The following is a 19,750-nucleotide window of genomic DNA, read 5'->3' as shown; positions in this document are numbered from 1 at the left end:
TAAAATAAAACATGCAAACATATATACAAGATATTGACATAAAAGACAAATAAACACCCAGTAAAATAAAACAAACAAAGGCTAGGATCGACTTGCTTAGGTATCCCCAGCAGAGTCGCCAGCTGTCGCACGCTCGCGAAAAATTAACAGAGTCGCCACCAATATATTTATCCCATAAGGGAAAGGAATATCAGGAAACCTAACAAAGGAAGGAACAGGGTCTTGCGACCAGAGAATCTAGGTACGGGAGTCGGTTACGCGAGGGGAAGGTATTAGCACCCCTCGCGCCCATCGTACTCGATGGTATCCACCTATGTTTGTTTCTATCTAGAGGGTGTGTACTATGTCTATGTCTATATGCGAATGAATGCAAAAGAAATACGGGGAAAAGAAGGAATATTTACAAGTGTGCTCGTTCAAGCCCCGCGACTTGATGCCTACGTATCCTTTTCAGGAATCAGAGCGCCGTAGTTCGGCTCCATAGTTTTGTTTGTTTTTGTGTTTTTTAGTTGGGCGGCGTTAACGTTCGCGCTCTTGCATAAGGGATCGACCTAGGATGCGTACGAGCGGAAATAACGGTGCCCTTAAGAGAAAGAGATGAGAGAGAGACTTTGAGCGTTTCGAGGAAATCCCTTAAGCAAGGGAAACTCGAGTTACTCTTTGGTTGGTGTTTTTTAGAAGTTGAGAACTTACGCCTGAATCGGACCCTTAAGCAAGGGAGATCCAAGCACTCGAACATTCCCTTAAGCAAGGGACGTTTCAAGCTTCCATTCTCTTTTTCAAGAATTTTCACTTTGATTATTAGTGTTTTAAGTGTTTTCTTTGTATTTTTTATGGGGATTTTATTTGAATATTTTTAGATGTTTTATGTTGTAAAAGAAAAAGAATGAACAAGTAGGGGACTAGCCTAATCTCTAAGCCTAGTCGTTGTTATTGTTTATGTACAAATCTAGCCTAAAGTTATGGTTACTAAATTCTAAAAGGAGTATTAAAATGGTATTAACAAAATAGGCCAAAAGTATGGCCAAAACAAGTAACAAAATCGCACAACAATTATACAAAAAACAACATGAAAATGGTACAAAACATAGAGAAAATGGTTCAAGTATTAGTGCGAAATTCAACTAAAAAAACTACTATTTTTTATGACCTTTTTTATGAAGGAATTCTAAGACTAAAATTAAACCTAAAAGTGGCCTAGAAATCTAACAAGCTTTATTGATTTTATGTTTCTAGAACCTAAAAAAAAAATGGAAAAAAACTATAAAAAAATCTAATTGTTACTTGGAATTTATGAATCAAGGGGGGTGTAAATTGAATATGGTGGTGCAATCAGTACACTGGGCGCAGGGCCCAATCAGGAGGCCCAATCATATTTTTTGTTGTTCATTCTTCAGCATTACCAAAAACGGACATTATGGGCCACAGGGGGTATACACCAGCAATTCGTATGGCCCAGAAGAATTGATCCATGCATTCAGATTTTTAGATATTTTTATTAGTTTTAATTTTGATAAATAAATTAAATAATTAAAATAAAAACTAAATTTGAAGAAAGGGGATTAGGGTTCAGAACCTTGTGACGCTTGGAGTTCATACGAAGAAACTCTCTCCCTCTCCTCACTCGCGGCGGCCGGACTCTCACCACTCTCTTTTCCGGCGACGGCGCAAAGACGCCGCTCCATGATCTAGGACCTCACTCCTCTCCGTCTCAATCTCTCATCCTCGCGTAACAGTGCGGTGGCCGGAGGAAGCAACCTTCTCCGACTACACTGACGTGAAATCAATGACGAAACCAACACCTCACCTTTGCAACCTTCTTCTATTCGTTTCTGATTCAAGGCCTTGATGATGTTGCGACGTTGTTGTTGTTTGACGCAGATGAAGATGACAAGGAAATGGAGATTTGATGATTATCGTTGATGAAGATGGAGATGGTTCAAGATTGATGATTTGAGGAAGAGAGATTGGTGAACGAAGAGTGGTTCAGATGATGAATGACGTGGATTGAGGCTTTAGAGAGAGGTTGCAGGGGATATGAAGTCTGAGAATCGGTGATGCTATGAAGATGAAGAAGGGCGATAGAATTTTGCTGAAGATGCGCGTTGATGATTAAGAACAGATGTGGATGACGATGATGATTGAAGATGAATCGAAGGAGAAATTGAAGATTCTGTTATGGTGAGTTGAAGGTGATGAAGATTTCGGTGGTTGCTTTGCTGTATTGCTGCGTGAATTGTTGCTTGAAGATGAAGAGGAAGCCTCTGATATTTTCTGGTTTCTTCTTTTGTTGCAGAGAGGTGAAGTGTTATGAAGATGAAGGTTGTGAAAATGAGAGAATGGATCGAGAGAAGGTGATTGAAGCTGAGAGAATGGAAGTGGATTCTGGAGTGGGTGGAGGATGGTGACGGATTGAAGATTGAAGGTGGGAGAAGAATGAAGAGAGAGTTTGAGAGAATGGTGAAGTGAAGAGAGTGATTGAAGAATTGTGGGGGCGTGGAGAATGAATCCAGGTTCTGATTTATAGGAAGTGGAGGTTGTTGAATCAGGTTAGCGCTTCTTCTGATTTTTTCTGTTAAAACTCAGTCAGTTACAAAGTTAGTTTCTTCTTGTTATTGATACAGTTAGAGTTAGTTAGGGTTCTAACTGATTCTGTTAGAATGTTAGGGATGGTTAAAAAGCTGTTGGAAATGTTAGTTGGTGGTTAGAAGTTGGTTAAGGAGTTAGTTGGTTCTGTTAGTTGGTTACTGATACTTGAAGTTAGTTAAAAACTGCTAGGTTGGTTTGGTAGTTGTAGTATATGGTTTGAATGTGATGTGAGGGTTCGGTTGTAGGGTACTGATGAAGATTTGTTGGTGATGAAGAAGGTTCGAGAGATTCTTTTGTTGAAGTTTTCTGTGATGAATTCAGTTACATGTTGGGTAGTTTCTGTTAGCAATTGGTTATGAAATCTGTTAGCTTTTGTTAGGGACTGAATTCTGTTGGAGTTAGTTATTTGAAAACATAGGTTAGTCTGAACTGATTAAGAGTGGTAACTGTTTTTTGGTATTTACATATGATGGCTTTTCTGTTATGAGCTGTTGGTGTGAATGTGGTCTGATTTCTTTTCTTGAATTCTGAATTCACATTTTCTTGTAGAAATAGGTTTCTTGCACTTCATTTGATCCTTGCTTGCTTTGAACCTGTGTTATGAACTGTTTATCAATGTTGTAGGTCTGATAATGATTGTTAATGTGTATGCAATATTTTTGTGGCTGATGTGCATTGGACTGTTATGACTGAATCAGATTAGTATGCCATGAAGCTCTGAAATTCTGTTTTGAGTTTTCTCGATGCAGTAGCCTTGAACACGCATAGTACGTGTATGTATACATTGTTGAATGGAGTGATGATGTTTGATTCATGATGTGCAGGTTCAGAATTGTTTGTGGACTTAGGATGATGATGCTGGACCGGTTTTGACTGGCATGTGTACAGGCTACTTGCAAGTGTGGACATGGAGCTTTTTTTTGGAAATATTATGAACTAAAGCTTGAAGACTTACATAGGAACATTAAGGTTTTAGGGATAAACTCAAGATGAATTTAAAATATGTACTCTGCACAGGATTTGTAATGTTCAAGATTTGTAATGACAATGCTTTTTTCTTTCTTAGAATATGTAGGATTTTGGGCTTTTAGGAGTTGATTCAAGGTGTAATGAACACTGTGATGGATTGTAATGTATGGTTTTTGGTAATGAAATTTGTATGGAATTGTAATATGAATGTGATAGTGATGAATGGAATGGTATGAAGCTGCTTGAATTTCGATGAGTTGGTAGGCTTTGCCTAACTTTGACCTTGTGTGCCTTATTACTTAGGTCTCAAGAAATCCAAATGTATTATTTTCCCAACCTTGTAAGCTCACAAAATGAATTCATCCAATCCTTGAACATTTTCCACCTTCTATGAGAACCAGTGAATTTTATTGAACTTTAAGCCATGATCCTTGAAACACTAATTGTTTGAACTTTCTCATAATAACTTGCACTTGAAATAGTCAAAGGTAGGAAGAATGAAGCATGAAACGACAACCTTGTCCATGTACCCTTTAAATCAAACCTCATACGCGTTTCGAACTTTCATAACAAATCAAACAATAATTTATCTTAAGTGCCATGCTTGATCCTTAGTATTTTTTTCAACTTAATTTCACAAATCATGAAGAAACTGCTTGAATCTCCCTTGAGTAAAAATGAGAGCCTGAAAGTAATAGTAAAATCCTAGTTCTTCGACACCCTTGATCCAAATGCTAGATTATTGATTAATGAATGCATGAGTTATGTTGATGACCTAATGGGAGGTATGTACATGAGACTATGAAATGCATAAGCTTAAGCCAGTTAGAAATTAAAGGGTAGGACAAATTTGGGGTATGACAGCTGCCCCTATTGATTTGTACATTGAAAGGTATGTACATTGATTTGTTTCCTACAACCTGGATCACGCACAATCTCATTTGTATTAAACTCATTAACCACATTACTAGGCGGTGGTTCTAATTCAGCTTCCGGTTGCATAATAATCACATTTTCAATATTTTCTCTATCAATCAAAAACCTCCTCATCCCTGAATAAAAGACAAAGTAGTTATAAAATTGTAGTTTTAAAATTTAAAAGAATAAAAATTTAAAAGAATAATGCCACATGCTTTGTACAAAATTGTTATGAATCTTAATGTGGGATGTGCCTTTAGCTTTAGAAAATATATATACTATGTACTGTGTACTGACAGTACAGTGTACTCAATGTTTTCAACAGTTGCGAAATTTAGAATTTTCTTATGTATATAGGCTGAAGTAAAATTAGTGATGTCACATGTTTTAACTCATTTGAATTGTCCAGTGTCTATAATGAATACACTAAGTAGACATTAACACCATATAATGCCACTACATCAACACTTGTCTCTCAAACAAAACACACTATTGAACTAACAGTAAAATCAAAGTTTATCCATACTTTTTGTAGTTTAATAATAATAATAATATTAATTCTTTAAGCTATTTTTGTGTACTACTACATTTTTGTTCTGCTATTTAGTTTTGTTCTGCTATATTGTATAATTTGTATGACTCTTTCTTTCAACCCCAAATTCTCAACCAGTACAAAAAAAATCTGATTTTGATTACATGATTCATCAAATAACCTAAACAAAAGAGACATAATGATTACCTAATATTCAATAATCATGAAACATACCTGCAAATTGGATTATGGAAGAGATCAAGAGAAGATGGCGGCGAGTCGGCGACGGAGAGAAGGAAGAGACAGAGGAGGGAGGTGACAGCAACAACGATGGAGGGAGGTTAGAAGAGATGTCACGGCATGGAATCGGAGTCACTACGTTTGCGTTTAAGTTTGTCTTTCTGTCTTCTATTCTTTCATTTTGTTTCACTTTTTTTATTTTTTTCTTTTTAATTTAATTTCTTTTTTTTAATAACATGTATATATTACTATAAAAAAAAATTTTGGCCGGGAGCCCAGGCACATGCCCTCCCTAGCCGTATGGTATATTCGCCTCTGCAAGCGCTTATCAAAATCATACGAGTTATGTTCCTGTTTACCGAATTAAGCAAACGGTTAAGAATATGACGAGTCAACGAGTTAAGCAAACGATAACACGCAATTAAATTTAGGAACATGCACACAATCGAATTTAATCAATTCTATCCTATGAGCAACTATCGAATTAAGCAAACAATTGTAATCAAATTAAGCAAATGATTTCATAGAAAAGAATTGAACAGAAATCAAATTTAAATTAATATTAGAATAACCTTAAAGCAATAGAACCCATAGGCAGCAGGATTTGCCTTCGAGGATTAGTTCTTCATTCTAGTCACAAAAGAAAAAGTAAAATTCGTAAAAAAAAAGTGCAAAGTATTGTAGCGGCTGCCAACCCTTATAAAACAAAATAAGGTTTTCTTCACTACTAACTCAAATCGGGTCGAAAACATAACCCAAGACCATGAAATAATGACCCAAAAACAAATTATTCTAATGATTGAAACTTCAACGAAATTCTCAGAACTATGCACTCCGAATTTTCCTTTTACTCTAACATGAAAGTCATAGCTCTTTTTCTTAGCTTTCCGGCGAATACTAGAACGCGTCAATCTGATTCTCGTAGCTCCAGTTATGAATTTTCTAATTAAAAGTTGTCAATGCTGAAAAATAACATATGAAAATCAAATAAATGCAAAAATGAACTAAGTTATAAAAACATCATAAAATATAAAAATAAACAAAACAAACCATGGAAATGCCTAAGTAAAATCATAGAGGAATGTGCATTAAAATGCACTGCTCAAATTCCCACACACTTGAACTTTTCTCCGAGCAAAATAAAATTAAAACTCAAGAAAACACAACAGCATCAAATACTTATTCCAGGCTACAAACTCTTCTTCGGTTAAATAGCATCGATAGGTACTAATTTTGCACACAAAGGATATCGTAAGAATACTACTCCGCAATTGTGCAGTCATAAGCCTCCTTCCTATACAAATTAATCTGAATCATGTTATTATGCCTAAGCCTAAATTACTCATCCTCCTTGTTGTTCTCTTCATTATGGCGCAATCAAATTAAGCCTGTTATCTCCACACACTCATAGTAAGGCGGCCGGTTAGTGACTATGATCCTTTTTGCATGGGGTTCTTGTAACTAAGTGGCATAACCCCTTGCTTACCCAATTTTAGTTGCGGAGGATCTGACTGTAATCCTCCCTACCAAGGTTAGCACCAGAAACCTCTGAACCAACTAACAACGTGTCTTATACTCATGTTTTTGTAGGTTCCACAACCATTTGGTTAAGTGACCAGGTGAGGGTCACTTAACTTAGAAGGTGTATTCCCTTTTCTTTTCTTTTTTTTCAAATAAAACTTGGATCACTCACTTATTTTCATCGGCTTCCTTACGTAGAGCGCGTGTGAGATGGTGCCGATTGCAAAGATAAACTACTCAAGAGATATTAGAGAATGAGAATTCAAGGCTATGTCATAACAAGTATTCAAAATGATTTCCAAACTCAGGAGACTTATGGTGTTAAGACGATACCGATCTTGTGAATTTTTCCCAAGTCTCCACCAACTAACCTCAAATTAATCTACAGCCTAAAACTTTCAAAACTATGCATTCTTTCTTTATTTAAAAGAACCGGAAACAAAACAAAACAACAAACAAACACAAAAAAAATAAATGATTCTCTCCCCCACACTTAAAGCATGCATTGTCCTCAATGAACAGACATAACTATTAAATAAGAGTGAGAGAAAGGAAAGAACACACTCGAATAGTCAAGGAGGATAAGTGATCACATAATCAGCATTTCCCAAAGAGAGATCTTCTACATCCTCTTCTTTCAAATTGGGGATCTCATGGAGTAGCTTTGGGTAATGTCCATTGAACTTGAAATTTTTATTAGTGTCTTCGCCTTTTATTCCAGGATCAAAGAAGAATTTTCGATAAGTAAAAGTGTCGAATGGGCACGTGATCTTCTTTTCCATAACATCAGAGATCAAAATATTGAGGGGTTGTCTCACTACTTTTGTTTCATCTTTCCCTTCAATTGAGACCCTATGCAAAACCATAGATGGGCTAATATCGGGAATTTCGATCAAAGTCCACCCAATCGCCTTCTTATGCTTCTTTAAAACCTGTAAAAGCTTATTTTCTTGATCAAAATCAAGGTTATAAGAAATTATAACTGGTAGCTTTTCATTCATCTCTAAATAAGCATATTTAACATTTTTCAGGAATTGGTTTCAGCTCTTGGGAAGGTGGTTGTTCGATGGATGGTTTGTTCCGGAAAACCGGCGTGTCGAGAGCTTCATCTACATGAACAACTTCATTTGCAACCTCATCTACAGTAAGAATATCAACTTGCAAGGCAACCTCAATTTCAGCACAAACAGAGCAAATTTTAGAATCAGTACAAACATCACAAGAGTAAACATCATCAAAACCAAACAATGATGGAAAATCAGCTGTAAACAAATCAGTACAAGTATCATCAAAAATTTCAGAAAGCAACTCTATTTGAAAAACAGATTGCTCTTCCAAGGGTTGTTGGTTTGATCCTTGAGCTTGTCGCATGACATTCATCAAAGTGGCAAGCTGTCCAATTTGTGTTTGCAAAGTCTGAAGAGTAGAATCTATTTATTGTTGAAACTGGAGATTATTTGCAGCCATTTGTTTGACAATATCCTCTAGTGAAGGTTTGGAGGGTGTAGAGCACACAACCTGGAATTCATTCAGATGCTCATGCGGATCCTCACCTGTAAAACCATTAAACCTAGGCAACAAATGTATTAAACCATATTTCAATTCAAAAGGTGCATCAGCTGCAGGATACTCAATACATAAACCATTATAGTTCACATCAGGAACAGCCAACTACCTCAAAGTTCTTTGTTCAAGCATGTTATCAACACCCACAAAAATACCAACTATGTTTCAAAAGACAAAAACAAATAGAAAGAAGGAAAATGATCAAAATAAATTCATATAAATATAAAAACACAAAATTTAATTTAATTAAGACAAATAAGAATTTTGAGAATTTTCTGAAACTATGAAAACAATAAAAAATTCATAAAAAATAGAAAAGCAACGAATTTGTAATTTTGACGGTCAAGTTTCTTTTAGAATTCTATTCTAAAGAAGTACTGTTCGTCGATTTTTTTCTGACTTTGTGGAAAAAATTCGGAACGATTCAAAACAGTAGCTTTCAAACTTACCTGATAGGTTGGAAAACTTATCACTGTACTGCAACCGGTATTGCAACCCTGAAAATCAACAAACACAACACACAAAAAGACAAGAAAAATCCTAGCAAGAACACTATACCTATGTAGGGATGCTCATGGACGGTTTTTGTCCATAACCAATCCATATCCATATATTATCCATTTGGTATAACCGGATTTTAAAACCAATTTTCATAACCGGATTTATTTTTTCAAAACCGGTTATAAACCGGATATCCATGACCAAATTTTATAATCGGTTTTAAATTTAAAAATTTAATTTTAAATTAAGTTATTAAAATATTAATTTTTTTGGAAAATCGACTTTTTATATTTTTCAAAGACACGATTTTTCAAAAAAACTCGAATTTTTTCGTTTTTTCAAAATACTCGATTTTTCGTTTTTACGGAACAAAAACTTGATTTTTTCGTGTTTCCGAAAAGAACTCAATTTTTTTGTGTTTCCGAAAAAAACTAGATTTTTTTGATTTTTCAAAAAAAACTCGATTATTTCGTTTTTTTCAAAAAAAACTTGATTTTTCATTTTTTTAAAAAAAAACTCGTTCTTTCAAATTTCTGAAAAACTCAATTATTCGTGTTTCCGAAAACTCAATTTTTCATTTTTTTTTCAAAAAAAACTCGATTTATCATTTATTTTAGAAAAACTCAATTTTTTCGTATTTCGAAAAAACTGAATTTATTCGTATTTCCAACCAACTCGATTTTTTCGTATTTAAAAATAGAAACTCGATTTTTCAATTTTTCAAAAAAAACTCGATTTTTCGTATTTCCGAAAAACTCATATTTTTGGTATTTTCAGAAAATTCAATTTTTTCGAACTTTCAAAAAAATCGATTTTTCATTTTTATGTTTTGTTTTCTTTCTGCAAAATATTTTAAAATTTTATATTTTTTTTTTGATTTAAAAATAATAGACCAATTAAATTTTTATGTTAGATATGGTTATCCAAAATATGAATTTGGTTAAAACCATATTAATAATATATCCAAAATATGGATTTGGTTAAAACCATATTGATAATTAACCGGTTTTTAATAACCGGTTATGGATATGGATATGGATAAATCCAATAACCGATTTATTTGAACATCCCTATACCTATACCTATGACTCTAATACCTACAACACAAAAAAAAATCCTAGCAACCTCTGACCTATTGGTAATTACTTTTTGTTTTCAGCTCCTAAGTCGGCAACTCCTGCATTATCTTTACTTCATGACTCCGGAGAACCCTTGGTGTGGTTTAAAATCATAGAGTCATAGTTCGTTTTTTATTGGCTCGCAATTTTTTATCATTGGTCATCCTTTGAGGATGCTTTTTCGTAATATCTAGACAATTTGCTTTTATGCGTACTCTATTTTGATTATTATTACTTAAGCCCCTTCGGCTCCGCACAATGTTTTGGGCCCTTTTTAAGGCTTTTATATATTATTCTTCTGTATGCATTTCTGTTCTTGCGTCTTGTGAGTAAAATTTTTGCATGTTGTTATGCCCCTAACCTGGATGCCTATATAAGCCGCCAAGCGCGAGGTTTGGGTATTAGGGCGAAGCACTTTGAATAAGAGCTATCGCACTATTGTGTAACTTCGCCTCAAGTAGTTCAACTGTTACACAGACCTCGAGCTTGGTGGAATAAGTAACTTTCTCACAAGCTCATGATGAGATGTTTGCTGGTTTTCAAAGCTCGGTTTGACTGAAATTTCTCCCACTTGATAAGTTCCTTCAGCATATACTCGTGTATATGTACTTCGCCAACTAGAAATCCATTAGAATTTGAAGCATCCACTAAAGGCTGAACAAGCGGAACAGTTTCCCTAAGCTGCAAAGTTGAACCAATAAAATGAAGTACTCTGTTAATATCATTACCTGCATAACATAACGATTTTTCACCGTGCTCTATGAAGGATGAGCTCTGGTTTGTCGTCCATTCTCTGGTTTATAACTGATAATCAACGACTAACCGAACAACTTAAATCCTTGAAGCATTTACTGAATCTATAACTTCAAGAAACATCGAAAGGTGGCATAATGGCTGAGATGGTTCTCGGGGTGCACGATACGATGACAATCCTTGTTAATAATCTAAAACCTCATACTCTCAATGCAAAGGCCTATGCTTTCCCTCTTTTTCCAGTAAATCCTTCAACCTTGCAAAATCCTCGATCTTCTAAGTAAAGTTTTCCAATATGGTCATCTGTTTTAACACATATGAAACAGGACCTAGATTTCCTACGACAATCAGATATCATCGTCCAAAATAGTGGTCCTCGGGGATATAATGACGGGCGAGATAAAGCATCGACTCTTATACTTGAGCTAATAAGTCGATAACCGAAACTGTCAGGAATTAAACGACATCTCCATCGAGAATATTTCTAAAATGGAACACCGCGGCGAAACCTTATCGGCTTTTCAAACTCTGTTCCAAATTGCATTCTTTGATGAACAAGATATATAGGAAACAACATTTTGAATGAGAATTCGGAAATAACATGAGTTCCCAATGAAATCACCCAGAACCATATCATCAACTTTATAAGCCCGATTAAATTACTGAGCATTATATTCATAGTATATTGCTTATGAATAAAAGTATTACGCACTGAAAGTGACACGGTGAATATAGTTTGTGACTTAACTTCCGCTTAACTATTTCTTCTAAAGTGGCGTTATTTAGACAAAAGCACAATACAAAACATTAAACTTATCTTTTAATGGCGGCCGATATTTGTGAGTTTCAAAACGACCATCAACATGAGGGACTTTTGCTAAAAAATTGGGTTAATTATGCCAGGGGTCCCTACAAAAACGCGACCCTGCACTTTTAGTCCCTGTAAAAATTTTCTTAGAAAAATGGTCCCTATAAAATTTGGCGTCACGTAATGTTGTCCCTCCCGTTAGTTTTCACTAACGGAGGGTGACGTGGCTGGCCAGCTGTATGTTTTCATTTGACACGTTGGAGTCCCATTATAATTATTCAGAAAACCCTAATTGTTCCCTCTCATTGCCTTATTCTCCCCTCTCACCCATTTATCGTCTTCTTCCTTCTTCATTGTTCCAAGCAATATTCTTCTTCATCTTTCTGCTTCGTCTTCTTCAGCTTCGCGTGAAATCCATGGCGTCTTCTTCAAATAGAGGCAACTCGATTTCAGCAGTTCATTCAACAAGTGTGAGCAATCGTAGATGGAGAATGTGTGCCTGCAATGTTCGTATGACATCGTATCGCTGCAAGAACGGCCGTAATCGAGGAAGACTTTTCTGGAGGTGTCCCTTTTGGCAAAGCGATGAAACGTGCAACCTCTTCGAATGGGATGATGATATGGAACCAGGGCATAACATAACGGAGAGTTTAAATGAAGAATGGACAAATGACCCAACTAAGACAAGAGAGATGCAATCTGTTGAAGCCTTGAAGGAGTTATATGAGTCAGCAATGAAGAAGAATGTTGAATTGCAGATCCAACAGAAGGCAGAGGGATTTTATGGAAAGATGAAGACAATTTGCTTAGCAATTTTGTTCATGGTTAATTTGTATTTGTTAATAAAATGTAAATGTTAAGGATCTTGTGTTAAGGGTTAAATGTATTTGTTCATGTGCAATTTTAAATTTAGCAAAACCTGTGTAAGGTGTAATGTTCAATTTTAAGTTTTCTGTAATGTACAATTTGAAGTTTCTGAAATTGAATGCAATGTTGTGGATTGGGTTTAATAATTGTTTGTTACTCATGTTGTTGTTTTAAAAACTACAAGACCTCTAAGTTGACAGGTTCCATAGTGAGCTATAATCCTGTTGGCAATGTTACAATTTGTATGATATAAACCTGTTGGATATGGGTAACATCTAACTTGAGAGGTTCCATAGTGACCTATCTACAATGACCTATAAATTGACTCATATATTTTGTTTACAGCAGCAAGTGTATTCCATAATATATAATGCATTGTAATTGTCGTATTTAACAGTAAGACATAGTATAATTAGTAACCTCTAATTTGATTACAGCACAGAATATATAAGTAATTGTATTCCATAACATAATAATGCATTGTAATTAGCACATGTTTGCAGCATATTAAGCTGACTTGAGTTAAACAAAATAAATGTCTCAAAAGATGGTAAATAACCATAACAAGCAGCACCATAACAAACAAAGCAGTTGATTACAAAAAAATAGTTTCCAAAATCAACAAAAACAACATGAGTCACTGAGTTAAGCCTTTGTAGATGTCATCCCATTTCTTCATCTTGGGGACACCACTTGTTGAATCCTCTGTTGCTTCATCCTCCTCAACGATCACCAATGGATCATCTGGTTTTTTCCCTGGCCCTGGAATAGCCTTTGACTTGAGGCTTCTGGGTCTATCACTTTGCCTTTTTGCCACATCCATATCACTTTTACTTTTTTTTGCTTTGGGCTGCACTTGTGCTGAAGATGTTGTAGGTGGTTTAGGAGGAACCTGTCCAACAGATGATGCACCTACATGTTGTTTGAGTGGTTTGTTCTTTGGCTTTTTTGGAGCTGGGCCAAAGAAAATTTTGGGTCCATCCCTGGCCTTTGTAGCAGTAGTTGCAGTAGATGGTCCAGAATCCTTGGCAGCAACAACTGGTTCTTTATCCTTTGTTGGCTGAGCATCCTTTTTCTTGATGGGTGAAGAATCCACACTCAAAGGCCTAATGTCCAAAATATCATCCCAATCCAGCAAGGCTTCTAGTGTTTCAGCATCCCATTCATAATACTTATCAACAGGTGAAGAGTTTGATGGTTGTGTTGTACCACTTGTTCTAGACTTGGCATTTTTTGAAGCTTTGCCCTTAGCCTTATGCTGCAAGAAAACAAATTAGTTAAGTGAATGATTCAGATAAGTAAACAATACATTTAAGTGAATTTGAATACCTCTTTTTTTGCTGCCACATTTGCTTGGGCAGTTTGACTGGCCTGTGTAGGCACATCCTCAGTAGTTGTCACATTATTAGTTGGAACTTCTTCATTTTGCACATTTGCTTGGACACCACTTGTTGGACCCTCTTCAATTGGTACATTTGTTGGGACACCTATGGCAACAATTTGCTTGTTTTTCTTGCAAGTCCTTTTGTTGTGACCTAGTTCAAAACAAACTTTGCATCTATGACTAGTATTAGTTCTCTGCCATTTATTCTGATTAACCTCATCAGCTTCTCTCCTACGTAGTTTTTTGGGCCTCCCTGCACCACGTTTGTACAGTGGTGGAAACATATCAGGTTGAGTTGTTTTGGGCCATTTGTTCTGGCCATTCAAAGGGGTGATGACTTCATTATAGCATGCCTCATAGGTACTCTTGTGATAGCACTTGTTTACATAACTCACTGGGTCATCCACCTTCCTATATATGGCTGCCACTGCATGTCTACATGGTATCCCAACTATTTCCCAAAAGTTACAACTACATGTATGTTTCTCAAGGTCAACTACAAAGCTGTCAGTAAAGAGTACATGGGTAACTTGAAATGAATACCTACCAGCATATGTTGTTGTCCAACTAGCACTCTTCTTAATCTCTCTATCTAATCTCTTTAATGGTTTAGACATTATTTGACCATTGTATCCATCTACTTTTTCTCTAAGGGTTGCAAACCTCCCCATTAAAGAATTCCTAATCCACTCAAGCATTGTAATAATTGGCTTGTCCCTTTGCAATAAAATGGTTGCATTAAAAGACTCACTCAAATTGTTCATTAACACATCACACTTTGAGAAAAAAGGGAAAGCATGCTTACACCATTTGTTCTTGGGAATTGCCTCCAACCACTCATAAGCTTCCAATTTGGCCTCCTTGATCATAAGCATCTTTGCTTCATGTGCCTCAAAATAGGTAGCCTTGGCAGCTGCCATCATGAGATCCCTGTACAAAGTTCCTCCACCAAACTTTTTTTTGAAGTTTGCATATAAATGTCTTAGACAAAATCTGTGCTCATAAGCTGGATACTCCTCTTCAAACACTTGCACCAGTCCCTAATCAAACAACATGAATAATCAATATTAAGATACTACATGTTACATTTAAACAACAATAATAATCAATTTTAAGATACTACATGTTACCTTCTGTTGATCAGATATGAAACACCATCTGCCATCTCCAATATCTTCAATAAGTAACTTCATAAACCAGCTCCAAGAGTCTTTTGTTTCACTCTCAACTACAGCAAAAGCAACAGGAAGATATTGGTCATTTGGATCTCTGCCCACTGCAATGAGTAAAATACCACCATATTTGTGTTTCAAATGGCATCCATCCAATCCAATAAAGGGCCTGCATGCCTTTATCAATGCTTTCTTGGTCCCATCAAAGGATATGTAACACCTCTCAAACCTAGGCTTCAATCCTGGGGCAAATGAAGTAGTGTTGATTTTGAATGTATTGCCTGCTGAAGCCCTTCTCAACTCAGCACCATAAGACCACAACATACTAAATTGTTTGCTTGAATCCCCCTCAACTATTTGTCTTGCAATTTGTCTTGCCCTAAATGCCCTGCACCCTGGAATTTCAGTGGAATACCTTTGTCTAATATCAGCAACTACCTCATTCAGTTTCATCTTAGTGTTGTTCTTCAAACCATCTACAATAACCTTAGCAACCCATTCTGCCTTAGCACTTTTGTTAAAAAACTTTCTCCCACACTTATGTTTTGCAAATAGTGTCTTTATCCTAAAAGTTGTGGATGTTAACACCCTACTACACAATACTGTATAATTACACTTTTTCTTGTCCTTGCAAACAACCCTGCATCTATTAGAATCATTCTTCTCAAACTTCACATCTCTTCCATTTAGCACATTATGCTCAAGTATGGCATCCTTAAACTGTCTCAATGAACGAAATTCCATTCCTACTTTGAAGACATAATCCTTGCTCAGTTTATCTTCCTCATTGAACCTTATAACACATGTCCTTTCATCAGAACTATCATCCTCAGCCCCACTATCCAACTCATCTGTCATGTATTCATCTTCAATGACATGTTGCTTCCCCATTTCTTCTGTGATACTAATTTTGTTAACTTGTTGACTTGCTGCACCAGGATTTGCTTCCCCATTTTCTTGATTTATATGCTCAGCAGAATTTCCATTCACCACATCATCCATTTCTTCAGCAAAACCCTTCATTCTTTCCTCCTCACTATCATCAAAATGCACATCCCTTACTGATTCATCACTTGATTCATCCTCACTATTATTCTCATTTTCTGCTTTGCCCTTCCCCTTCTCCCTAATCCTATCCATAAAGGTACTACCACCTTCTTCAGGTTGTGGTTCACAAAATATCTCAGCATCACAGTTATTTCCAACAACAAACATCACTAACTCAGCAGCATCTGAGTCATCCCTAAATGGCAACATGTCTTCTTCAAAACTACCATTTCCAGGTTTCCACCACATCTTAACAGTTTTTTCATCAAAGTCAGGTTCAATGGTTTTCACTAAGTCACGTGCTTCATAAAACGACCAATAATCTATGTCTTGGTTGTTAAACCCAATTACAGTCCCACCTTCGTATCTAATCTCTGGGTCTTTCACGAAACAACCTTTTATATAAAACACTACTTTAAACGTAATCATTTCCTGACCAATACATATTACTAACAGTTTTAGGTTGACTTCAGATAAAGTATAAACTAAAGAGAAGTGAATATAATACGAAACCCTAACAATTCTAAATTGGGAGAAGTGCGATTACCTGGGTCCACGAAGATGGAGACAGCAACGATTGTGAGGGACCACGAGGAGACAACAACGCGACCCTGCACTTTTAGTCCCTGTAAATAAGGGACCCTGCACTTTTATGGCCAATATCTTAAAGTAACATCAACAATAAGAAACCATTAGAATACAAGTAAGATACTTATCTGAATAACAATTAATCGCCCCAATAGCGTCATCATGCGAATCTCATATAACCCATTGTTATTAAATGGTATCCATGGCGTGAACCATTTACAAGACAAAATCAGACCGGCTTCTTCAAATGGTACTAGAAGCCGGTGCACGTGACACGTTACGAATCGAGAAAGTGGTCGGCATTCCCAAAATATATCGAATGGATATTGATGAATTTGCTACTTCAACGTTGATCCTTCAATTTGTAATGGTTTTTTGGTAACAACCATTAGCGGCGGACGTTAGGACCATAGTCACATAATTTGTAATTCGCTTCGGTATGTGGTATGAATTCGGATACGCGGTTCGCAACTCTCAAAGAATTAGGTACGTGAGGGATATACAAAGTTGGTACGCTATTTTGGTTCGCGGTACGTTTAAATAGAATAATCGGTACGTTCTGAATAAAAAATTATTTAATTAAAATAAGTTTTCAATTTATTTAATTAAAAAAATTAATTCCTAATATATTTAGTTATAAAATAATTATTATGTAGTAAAATATGGTTAAATAGGAGGAAATATGACTAACAGAATATAGATATATGCAGCCAGTACTATACATTATCTAAAAAATAGGCACAAGTCCCACATCGTTGGTTTGTTTAGTTTCAAAATATAAGTTCAGTTATAAAAACTTTTGCAGTTTGGTGATCCATCTAAGCTTGCAGGGCGTTAAATTGGTAGGGCCCTCCATTCCAGTACAGCTTGAAAAAAAGCTGTGAGTTGGTGGGGTCTTATGTTTATCACTTTATTATTATTAAAGTGAAAATTTTCTATGGTAGTTCAAATTTTATTGGGTGCGCATGGTTCTTCAAACGATGTGAATTCTATGAGAATTTACACGTACCAATTCGCAAAAGTACCGCGAACCGGTACTCACGAATTGGTTCGCGGTTCTTCATGAAACCGGCGAATTATGTGACTATGGTTAGGACACCATGGGTTTGAGTTTCCACCATTTGAAAAAACTGACTTCATTATGTCATGACCTAGCTTGCTGAATTTCGTAAAGTGGATGCTGACCGTCCTTGTGGAGACCCTCCAAGGTTTCAACGATGAAAAATGGATTGCACTTTCACTTAACTGATCGGAGTTACTCCATGTTAATGATCAATCCTCGTGAAGAAAACCTGAAGGTTAAGATTTTTGATATTGTTGTGTAGCCTGGGAAAGTTTTATCAATGCCTCATGGTGGGCGCCAAATGTTATGGAAGAACACTTATGGATAGCCTCCTCGAAGTGAATCAGGCAAGGCTGCAATTGTTCTGTGTTTGGGGGGATTTTAGGAGAAGGATTGAGGGTCGCTACTGTGGACGGCCTCCACGGCCTCCAAGTTTCCATTCTTTTCTATGTTATTCATGCGCTCTGTTGTTCTTCCTTTTAGGAATAGCCACCAACCCCCCTTTAAAGTGTAGACATGGTTAATGAATATAAACATTTCGTGGGGAGAGATGGCGAAGAGATCAACATTGGACCGTAAACACTCACTCAACCCCTTCTTGACTTCAACAGGTAAGTCAACTCCTATATTCACTGATCTCATTGATTTTTTGTCTAATTGAACGACCTCGAATTCCCTATCCAGAATTAGCCTCAAGACTTTCATCTTGATACAGGACGAGGGGCCTATCTCGTGTCCTGGTAAGGGTTTGTATTTGCGCAAGTCGAGGACGACTACACTCGGTGCTCCACTAGCTTTCACATTTCTATCTTCAGGGACGAAGGCCGCTTATAGAGGATTCTTCAGTATTGCTTCATGTATCTGTCGTGCCCCACATAGGTCGACTTTGACTATAACTTTTATTCCAAAATAATTCTGGTACTTTATGTTCAGGTGGACGGGGGAGGCAACAACGTCTAGAGCCGCCATGAATGATCAGTCGAGGATGTCGTTGTAGACGCTTTCACAAGGAATCATAAAGAAATCAACGTTTATTGTCCTATTGTTTCTCCCTTCTCCCAAGGAGACTGGTTAGTACACATGTCCACATTGATGAGTAAAAGAATCATTGAATGCTAGAAGGATCTGGCCTTCTCATGGCTTCATATCTTACTTTTTTGCCCAATTGTGTGGAAATTATGAGGTATATGATATTGCATGAACTTCCGTCATCGACAAAAATCCCTTAGACATAGTGATTAATGATGGTAGCAGTAATGATCAATAAAAGTATCACATTTGGAGTTTTATCCACCTTCTCACGGTCTTATAACCCTATGATTGGTCTGTCACATTTTCGCTTCTCATCTAGTGATGTTGATTCAAGATAACCTTACAATGAAGATTCTTCGTGCTTGGACGAATCTCCACCAGCTGTGTCTATGACGAGGATGGAATACTACTCCCTCCATTCCTATTTATAAGTAAATTTTGACTTTTTAGGTCATTGAATAAATGATGTATTTAGACTATATATAGGTTAGATACATCAATTATTTAATGAATCTAAAAAGTTAAAATTTGCTTATAAATATGAATGGATGGAGTATATTGATTTGGATGATTTTAAAGACTCTTAGAGAACGAAATTTAAAGTTGCTTCCATCTTAGCGTATCTGTCAAAGCAGTTAAGATTTAAACTAGAGGAGATATGATCGAATGAGGAGATATGATCGAATAAGGAGGCTACCTCGGTGTGATTATGCGGGATGGACGTGTAAGGGTCCAAATCCAAATCTACTATACAAACAAATACAAACAATTAATAAAAGATTGACCAATCTGACTATTATACCCTTAGATAAAAATTTCTTTACAAATAAAAAAGGGCAATTTGGTAACTAACAAAATCACATATCACTTTTCATCCTTTCAATAACCAAGCGCCAATTGTCGGCCTCTCATTGGTCCAACTTTTTAACTTTTCAATAACTAACTTTTTCTCCCCAACACACTTCTTCTCTCTCTTACTTAAATTTTCAAATTTCTTTAACATTTCATTTTCCCACACTTTCTTACTTTCATTTTAATTTTTTTTCATTTAATCACAAAAATTATTAATAATATATATTTTT

At 36.1% G+C, this 19,750-nt stretch overlaps 1 protein-coding gene across 1 annotated transcript; it reads right to left on the bottom strand.

Moving 5' to 3' along the window:
- Positions 1–13,019: 13,019 nt before the first annotated feature.
- Positions 13,020–16,414, bottom strand: LOC131649772 (uncharacterized). The gene is made up of 3 exons (XM_058919529.1): positions 14,897–16,414; positions 13,712–14,806; positions 13,020–13,640 (listed from the first exon to the last, which is right to left on the bottom strand). Exons 1-3 carry the CDS (start codon positions 16,412–16,414, stop codon positions 13,020–13,022), a joined length of 3,234 nt encoding a protein of 1,077 aa, XP_058775512.1.
- Positions 16,415–19,750: the final 3,336 nt, after the last annotated feature.

Source organism: Vicia villosa, linkage group LG2 (genome assembly GCF_029867415.1).
Source record: "Vicia villosa cultivar HV-30 ecotype Madison, WI linkage group LG2, Vvil1.0, whole genome shotgun sequence".
NCBI classification, from domain to species: domain Eukaryota; kingdom Viridiplantae; phylum Streptophyta; class Magnoliopsida; order Fabales; family Fabaceae; genus Vicia; species Vicia villosa.
The sequence above is the reverse complement of the archived record's forward strand: the minus strand, read 5'-3'. Positions and strand labels throughout refer to the sequence as shown.